Source organism: Suricata suricatta, chromosome 11 (assembly GCF_006229205.1).
Source record: "Suricata suricatta isolate VVHF042 chromosome 11, meerkat_22Aug2017_6uvM2_HiC, whole genome shotgun sequence".
Lineage (NCBI taxonomy): Eukaryota > Metazoa > Chordata > Mammalia > Carnivora > Herpestidae > Suricata > Suricata suricatta.
In genome coordinates, this window is record NC_043710.1 from 89,718,233 (window position 1) to 89,727,856 (window position 9,624).

At 42.7% G+C, this 9,624-nt stretch overlaps 1 protein-coding gene across 1 annotated transcript in view; it reads left to right on the forward strand.

Moving 5' to 3' along the window:
* Window positions 1–2,042: 2,042 nt before the first annotated feature.
* LOC115272647 (olfactory receptor 8B3-like) overlaps window positions 2,043–9,624 on the forward strand; it is an 8,198-nt gene continuing 616 nt past the window's right edge. Inside the window, exons 1-2 of the mRNA XM_029915659.1 lie at window positions 2,043–2,086; window positions 9,062–9,588. Of these exons, the coding sequence (XP_029771519.1) occupies window positions 2,043–2,086; window positions 9,062–9,588 (571 nt within the window). The remainder of the gene's footprint in view (window positions 2,087–9,061; window positions 9,589–9,624) is intronic.

Here is a 9,624-nt window from a genome sequence, read left to right on the forward strand (position 1 = left end):
TTGGTTTTCACAGGAGTACGTTTACAACTCTGAAACTCTTACATCCACTTACTGGGATGGACTGAATCATAATAAATTGCAAATAACAGAAATTTTGTCATACGCAAATGCCTTTCGCTGACTTTTGATTAACAGGCACGGTGCTGCAATGAGCGTGCTGCCTAAGGGGCCTGCGCGACTCAGCCCCGCGGCTGTTCGGGGAGGTGGAGCTACAGGTGCAGCCAGTCAGGTCACGCCACACAGCTGCTCCCACATCCTGCGCCACAGCGCCCCCTCCCGCCCACCCGGTACTGCCCCTCCACGCAGAGCGGCTCCACCTCCACTCCACTCGGAGCCAAAAGTGAGCCTCACCGCAGGCTACTGGATACTCCTGGTGTCCCCTGTGCCAGAGTGCAGGGACAGCTTCACTCTTACCTTCTCTGGGGAGTCTCCGAAGGTCGAGTTGGCAGAGGAGGTGGCCGCCGCTGCCATGCAGGTCCTGTGCCAGGGCTCTGGAGCTTCGGCAGCTGCTAAGCCCCCAGAATGAGGGGCGCACAGAGGATGAGGTCCATTGCTGGAGAACCGTCAGCTTGAGAGCCACAGCGGCCGTCTTGGGCCTGGGGGACAGCGTGGAGGCTGCAAGATTAGAGGCGTGGGACTCGTGGGCGCGTGCGGCCTCCGCCACGGCCGGTGCCTTGTGCAGCAGCAACCTGAGAGATGGCTCGAAAGCCACGGCCAGAAGCACCATGGAGTTCCTGCTCTGGTCCACGGCAGCCCTGAGCGAGGCCGCTGGCCAGCTGTGTGCAGCCTGGCCCCTGACACATGTGACAGGGACAAACGGTCAGCCATCTTCCACTCGGACCTTCTGAGGACGCAGGCCTGCTGAGCGGCACATTGCCCCCTGGCGGCGTGGAGGGGCAAGTCGGCATGAAGAGCTTGTGCAAGGAGATGATCTGCAGCTGCTCAGAGGTCTTCTGGAAAGAGAAGCAGTTTAGTGGCCCTGGGCCGGGGCCGGCCCAGGAGAGGAAGACGCCAGGGACAGCAAGGCAGTCCAAGATAGAGTGTACATTCAAAAGCAAGAAGTAAGTCTTCCTGGGCCCTCGGGTAAGTTCAGTCGGGAGTGTCCACATCCCTGCCACTTGTCAGCCAAAGGGCCTGGCTTTCCTGCCGCACCCATTGGAACCCATCTGAGCACAGGGAGAACTCGGCTCCACTTGGGACTCCCTCCGTGGATGACCTGCCTTTCGCCCCTCTGCCTTTCTGTCCTTGGGGTTCTAGCTTCTAAAGACCCATGCCTTACTCCCCCCCCCCCCCCCCCCCCCCCCCCCCCCCCCCCCCCCCCCATCCTTTTTCAGTGCCTGTCTCTGGGCCGTCAGCCATCTCCTTTAGGCCTTCATTCACTACAGGAAACCATCTGTTGTGCCTCAGTCCTCCATCTTTCAGGGGGACCCATCTCTGTGCCTCAGCCCCCCCCCCCATTCTCTCAGGGCTTCCTGTTTTGGGCCTTTGGCTTTCTCAGGGTTCCCTCTGCTCACAGCCTCTTGCTGCTTTGCTTCTTCACTGTGCTGCCTCTTTGCTGTCTCCTGGCAGCCGCATCCTCTCTCAGGGCCTTCCACCTTCTCAGGACCTTTCCTCTCCCATCTGCATCTCTAACCTGTGAGGGCTCACTCCCTGCCTTGCTTGGATTCTCAACCTTTGCATGCCCTCCCAGCACCTTCCTTGGTGGCCTTGGGGAAGCAGAGCTGGTTGCAGGCACTTTTGAGGGAGGGGCGGAGCTAGGCCCAAAGGACACTTCTCTCAGTAAGCAGAATCCGGCCTGGCCTGTGCCAGCAAGGGGGTGGGGCACAGAGGTTCCTGCCCTGCCAATGCCAGCTGCCCTGCCAATGCCATCTGAAGCAGTCTGGCTCGCCCCTCCAGCAGGGCTCCAGCCAGAACCTGGTGAGGAGTGAGAGCACTAGGCTTTGCAGCAGGATAAAACCCAGTCTGGATGGGTGATGGTGATGGGTCCCAGCTCATGAAGGGTCCCGGCATGCTCTGACACGTTCACAGGCCCATTCCCAGCCATGCCCACAGAGGGGTTTGATGAGGACTGCTGGTTCTTGAACAGGTGAGGACAGGTGCCTGAGCCCCACCCCACTGCTCCCTGGGGTCCTGGCACCCAGCGGACCCCAACTTCACCTGGTTGTCACACCCTTTCTTCTTTGTCACAAACCTGCAAAATGTGTCCAAGTGTCTTCTCTTACTTTTCTTGTATCTTTTTCACCTTCAGAGAGTCACTCTGATTTGGAATGACACATTCTGGCACCAAATGCTTAGGAAGTTCCCTTGCTGTAGGTTCTAGCATTGCGAAGTTAGTGTTTCTGTTATTTCTTTTCAGATAGTTTTTGGTTTTTTTTTTTTTTGAAGGGTAAGAAATCATAAGAGCAAAAGGATTTAAGAAACCATGCCATTGAGCAAAGGCAGCCATTCTGAGAAGCTGGAGAAGGGAGGATGGTGGTATTTGGGGGACACTTTCACTCCCTGACACGTCACTGTCTGGTTACCAAGGTCACCTGTTGGGTAGGGGTGACAGCAGGGACTTTTTTTGGGGTAGGAAAAAATCAAGTTTGTTTTTGTACATCTTGGTATATTACCATTCTGAGCAGGCTATTCTAGGCCTGTTATTAAGGGAAAACGTTTGCAGGAAGTGGAGCATTCTGTCCATGGGGAGGCCAGAGTTTGGGAGCCCAGCCTGGGCCCTTGGAGCCTCCTGTCTGTATCCTCCGACATCCCCTAAAATGTGATTCTTTACATTTTGGTTTTAATACCAAAAGCAACACACACACACACACACACACACACACACACACAAATGATGTTGTGCACTTTCATATGAATAAGAGGATATTGCTTCTTGGCCCTTTGGCTAAGATCAAGTGAAGAGTAATAGTAGGATATACCCTGTGTTCCCCTTATCTTTAATTATAAGACGAACCAAATTCTGAATGTCCCAGTCTTTATTCTTGGAGGAGGAAGAATGAGAGTCTTGACTTAGGTTGGCTTAAAGAAAATTCCAAAATGAATGACGTAATAAGACCATAAGATGAAAAAGATATTACATCATGGTGTATGGTGTACTAACAAATTTTTACTGTTTTCCCCACAAAGAACACCAATTTCAACAGTCACCCACAGAGGAGAGAGCATTTGTAGAAGTCCAGAAGTTTATCAGAGAAGTTCCAGCACTCTGTTGAGCAATTTGAAAATCCAAGATTGGATGCACTGAATCAGGTAAGAGGAATAGTCTCGCTGTACCTACATCCTGCACCCTCCATGGCAGCACAGCTCAGTGCCAAAGGAGGTGTTCTTATAACTCGTGACTAGTGATTTCTCCCACTGGGGCAAGTGAGAGCATGTGAGTGAATGCCTGGCTTCCTTAGCTGTGTGAGACCCTGCCAAAGAGAGCCACTTCTTTTCATCCCATCCAGATTGCAGAGGTATATTGTGTGGATGAATGTGGGAATTGTCTGGGAAGGCATCAGGCAAGGCTGTTGGAGGGCATCAAAGGGATGTGGATCTTATGTGCCGTGGAGTATATCAGGAAGCTTGCTAATGAGCCACGGGGGATGCCTCTAAGTAGTAATTGGTACCCCCTTACTCCCTATCCTGTGGATGACTCCCTCCATGTGCTTCCAAGGGGAGTCTTTGCAGATGGCTAGTGAGCACATGCAGAAAGATGGTCAGACTGCAGGCTGGGGAAAAATCACAAACTTGAGAATCCAGTCTTAAGGAAAGCAAAAAAGGAGACTCTCAGCAACCACCTCGTTGTGTAGGATTGAGTGAAGGCATGCAAGCCTAAGAATACTACCAGAAGGTGAAACATGAAGTACAGAGCAGGAATATCCATAAGAAAGGCCTGAGAAAGCCTCAGAATCACTAGCAGGGGTGACAGAAGGTAATTCTCTCCTAAAGCAAGTCAGAAAGATTGGAGGAGGTAGCTGCATCTTCAGATAATAAGCTGTCTTCAAGGAATATGAAAAAAAATCTGTGTAACCTGACACCACCAAAGGAACACAGTAATTTTCTGCAAACAGGTCACAAAGAAATGAACATCTGTGATTTGTCTTATGAAGAATTCAGATGGGCACCTGGGTGGTTCGTTTGTTAAGTGTCCGGCTTTGGCTCAGGTTATGATCTCATGTTTGTGGGTTTGAGCCCCATGTCGGGGTCTGTGCTGACAGCTCAGAGCCTGGAGCCTGTTTCTGATTCTGTGTCTCCCTCTCTTTCTGCCCCTGCCCACTTATGCTCCGTCTCTCTCTGTCTCAAAAAGAAATAAAACATTAAAAAAAAATTCAGAATAGCTGTTTCAAGGAAGCATGATGGACTACAAGAAAACACCTAAAAACAATTCAATGAAATGAAAACAGTACAGAAAATGAGAAGTTTAACAGAGGGATAGAAATCAAAGAAGCCAACAATTTTGGGGGCTGAAGAATAGAATGAATGAAATGAAGAATGTAAAAGAGAGCATCAATATCATATTAAATTGGGCAGGAGAATGAGTCTGTGAAGTAGAAGACATTTAAAATTATGCAGTCAGTGAGAATACAGGAAAAACATGAAAAAGAATAAAGAAAGCCCACATGGTCAGCCCCTTATTTCAATCCAAAATAATCTTCCCCAAAACACATTATAATTCAGCTGTCTAAAATAAAAGACAATGGAGAAGATTTTAAAAGCAATCAGAGGAAAAATAACCCTCATAAACCAAGGAACCCCTCATAAGGTTATCAGCAGATTTTTTGGAGGGAGAAACCTTGCAGTCCAGAAGAGAGAGGTATGATACACTTAAAATGCTGAAAGAAAAAACTGCTACTAGTTTACCTAGTAAAGTTGTCTTTAAAAAATAAAGGTGAGATAAAATCTTTCCTAACAAAAGCTGTGGGAATTCATCACTACTAGACCTGCTTTATAAGAGATGCTGGAAGGAATTCTCTGAGCTGAAACAAAAAGACACTGACTAGTACCATGAAAACTAGAAAATATACAACACACTGATAGATTTAAATATATTAAATATATTTAACTACTTTACATGAAGGTTAAATGAAAAAAATTAAAAATAACTATGGCTACAATAATTTGTTAATGGATTCACAATATAAAAAAGTAAATTATGACATCAATATCAAAATATGAGAAGGGAGCAAAAGGATAAGGTTTTTGTATATGATTGAAGGTAAGTTGTTATCACCTTAAAATAGACTGTAATGTCTATAAGATATTTTATGTGAGTCTCATAGTAACAATAAAGCCAAAACCTACAGTAGATACAAAAGGATAAAGAGAAGGAAATTGAAGCATACTATTATAAAAAATTATCAAGTAACAAAGGAGACAGCAAGAGACAAAGAGAAGAACCAGGGAACTACAAGACACCCAGAAAACAATTACGAAGGTATTAATAAGTCCCTGACTATCAGTAATTACTTAAAATGTAAATGGTTTAAATTTCCCAATCAAAAGGCATAGAGTGGCTGGATGGGTAAACAAACAAGCCTAACTATGTATTTGCCTACAAGAGACTTACTTCAGCTTTAAGGATACACATAGATTAAAATGGGAGGATGGAAAAAGATATCCCATGCAAATTAAAACCAAAAAACAGCAGGGGTAGCTATTCTATATCTGATTAAATAGACTTAAAGAGGATCATGATATCATGATGATAATATGATACAGAGAGGGCATTAGAACTGATATTGCAGTAATACAAAGGATCATAATACTATAAACAATTATATGCAAATTGGCTAACCTAGTAGAGATGGATATATTTATAGAATCACGTGGCATATGAGACTAAATCATTTTTAAGAAATAGAAAGATCAATAACAAGTAAGGACATTGAATCAATAATCAAAAATCTCCTAAGAAGGAAGAGTCCAGGACCTGATGGTTTTACTGATAAATTTTGGCAAATATTTAAAGAAGAATTAATGCCAAACTTTAAATTCTTCCAAAAATTTTAGGGAGAGAACACTGTCAGTTTCATGGTACAGGACTGGAATTATCTTCACACCAATCCAGGCAAGGATACTATAAGAAAAGAAAACTATAGGCTATCTCTGATGAATTTTGATGCAAAAACTGCCAACAAAATTCTAGCAAACTATATTTAACGGCATATTAAGAGGATCATGTACCACAATCAAATGGGATTTATCCATGGATGGTTTAATATATGCCAGTCAATAAATGTGATACCCCAGATTAATAGAATGAAAGAAAAATCATATGATCATTTCAATAGAAGCAGAATTTCAACATCCTTTCATGATTATAAAAGGATAGTAGATGGATTGCAAAGGAATATGAAAGAACTTTTGGGAGTGATGGAAATGCTCAAGATCTTGATTATTGTGTCAGTTACATGACTATATTATTTTTGAAAGTCATTGAACTGTACTCTTAAAAGGGGTGCATTTTATTGTATTCAAATTATACCACAATAAAATTGATTTAAAAAGAAAAAAGTGCAAGAAGAACCAGTCTCACTGTGATCTTCTTGCCCCTGAAACATTTCTCATTAATAAAACATTTAGTTGTGTATTAAACAGCAACCTCATAAATTACTGCAGAAGGTTTGAATATGTGGTCATGATAACATGATCATGATTATGATCACATACTGCATACTATGTGATCAGATGATCTAGATCTACATATGTAACACGAACACACAATATATGTAAAACCGCTGAGAGCTGAAAACATCTGCTGTATCCTGTTAACATTATTATACCAATGTCAGTTTCCTGGTTTTGCTATTGTGCCACAGTTCTTAAAGATATTGCTACTGTTAGGGGTGCCTAGGTGACTCAGTCGGTTAAGCATCCAACTTCGGCTCAGGTCATGATCTCGTGGTCAGTGAGTTTGAGCCTGGCATTGGGCTCTGTGCTGACAGCTCAGAGTCTGGAACCTGCTTTGGATTCTGTGTCTCCATCTCTCTCTGCTGCTCCCTTGCTCATGCTCTGTCTCTCTGTCTCTCTTTCAAAAATAAATAAACATTGAAAAAAAAAAAGATATTACCATTGACAAGCCAGGAGGATTTTGAGCAACTGCATGCTTATTTTTGCAATTTCCTGTGAATCTTTAAAATTTCGGGATAAATAAAAATTAGATTTCTTCTCATCAGCATAATCATAAATTACTACATGATTGGGAATTCTAAAGTCATATTTTCTTGAAATGGAAGCTTAACAGTGATTTTTCTTATAGATTTGATATAATCTGTTAAAAGCAAAGACATATGAAGCCAGAATAGCCCAAGGTAATTACATTTCTATGAAATAATGGATCATTCTTATATCAAATAATTTTTTATTAAATAGTTTCTGAAATCATTAATCATTTTCTTTATGTCTATATAATTTGCATACACATTGATATTTAAAAGGAACCCACATGTTTTAAAAAGGTAAAATAAATAAACTTTACTGAAATGTTCATAAATCTTTATGAACTTAAATCCTTAAAACTAATGTTATTACCAGAATTACAAGTAGAGAAATTTTCAATGACATTAATTATTTGAACCTTTATAGATCACAGCATAAGATAATTTCTTATATGCCCTAAGGAATATATAATCTCTGATGGGAAATTAACGTTTACTATCACAATTAGGATATAAGCACAGACACTAGTTCCTTTCCTACAGAGTTTGCCAAGATGGGAAGGCCCTAGGGGAGACTCACACTTGGGTTTCTAATCAGACCCAAAAAAATACATAAACCTGAAACAAATGCCTTGAACCCTGACACAGTGGCTCTGGTGTCAAGTGTGTAGTTGCCCTTTCTATTTTCCTAGTAAATGTATAATGACAAATTTGATCTACAACCAAGAATGACTCCTGGAACATTCAGACATCTCAACATCCAGTGAGATGTATGCTATGACTCTTTTGCCAGTAAAGGAAGAAGAAAATTCTATGACTACATTTGCTCAGCCTTGATACCCTAAAAGCCAGTTCTTGTTCCAGTAGAGGTGAAACATACCTACATGATCATTTCAATGGAAAGAGAGTGAGTTAATCAAGTTTATATTTACCTCTCATGCTCTCTGTTCCTATAAAATGAGGAAAATGAGGAAAAATATTTATGCTGCATAACAAGAAACTCAAAAGTATAGAGCTCTGGCTATATACTGCCTGCATTATTTTAAGCATACCCTCTGTGTTGGCTTCATCTTCAGTCTGGTAGCAAGATCGCTATAGCAGTACCAAGTGACAAATGTAGCATGTAGCAACATCAGAGGAAAAGATTTATCTTTCTTAAGATAACGTCTTAAATTGAAATACACATATAAAAGAGTTTATGCGTTATAAGCATGCAGCTTGATATGTGTTCACAAACTTAACAACTAAGTAATCAGTATCCACATTGATTATGGTTTTCTTACCTTACCAAGGAAAGCACGTCCATCTTTATTTATTATCTGTCTAGCTAGGATGGAACAGAGAAGCAGAATATGTAGAAATTCTGATTATATGATGAATTATGAATCGTAGGCTACCAACATTCCCCTCAATATTGTTATCAATTATCGATTTCATGGATTTTTGCAGTAAGTTATCTGCAAAGATTATAGACTGGTAGGGACTCTCTTCTGTGAAGCAGAATTATGATATGGTCTCTGCCCAAGATAAATCCTCTTTTTCATGATAGTCGTCACTGGGATACTGAAGTATCTGGTGGATAATGGAAACATAGGAACTAAGAAGTGAAGAATCAAATGACTGGGAGGGAGAAATGAGGGATACCTCCCTGCTGAAGCTCACCAATAGTTAGGCTTAGTCCTCAGTTACTGCATCCCCGTATCTTCTAGTAAAGACAGGAGCTGTTGTTCCTCACATGCAGCTCATGCAACAAGACAGTGATTTTAATGTTAATGGCTGTGTGTGGCAGTCCATTCAGACCCTGTGAAGCAAAGGAACTTATTTGATTTCTGCTGGTCTGAGTCTTCTTGTCATAAATAAGAGCATGTAAGGAAGGAGAGAGTTGGGGTCTCTATTAATGGAAGTTTCTTCTATTCTCACAGATCTCCAAAGAGGAGAATAGTGGTTAGAAACGACTCCTTAGTGACTGAATTTCTTCTTGCTGGCTTAACAGACCGTCCAGAGCTCCAGCAACCCCTCCTTTTCCTGTTTCTGATGATGTACATTGTCACCATGGTGGGCAACCTTGGCTTGGTCACTCTTATTGGTCTAAATTCTCACCTCCATACCCCCATGTACTATTTCCTCTTCAACCTATCCCTCATTGATCTCTGTTACTCTTCTGTTTTCACCCCCAAGATGCTGATGAAGTTTGTATCAAGGGAGAATATCATCTCCTATGTTGGCTGCATGACTCAGCTGTTTTTCTTTCTCCTTTTTGTCATCTCAGAATGCTATATGTTGACCTCCATGGCCTATGATCGCTATGTGGCCATCTGTAATCCACTGCTGTGTAAGGTAACCATGTCCCATCAGGTCTGTTCCTCACTAGCTATTGCTGCATATACGATGGGGTTTGGGGGCGCCTCCGCCCACACGGGGTGCATGCTCAGACTAACCTTCTGCAGTGTTAACGTCATCAACCATTACCTGTGTGACATTCTTC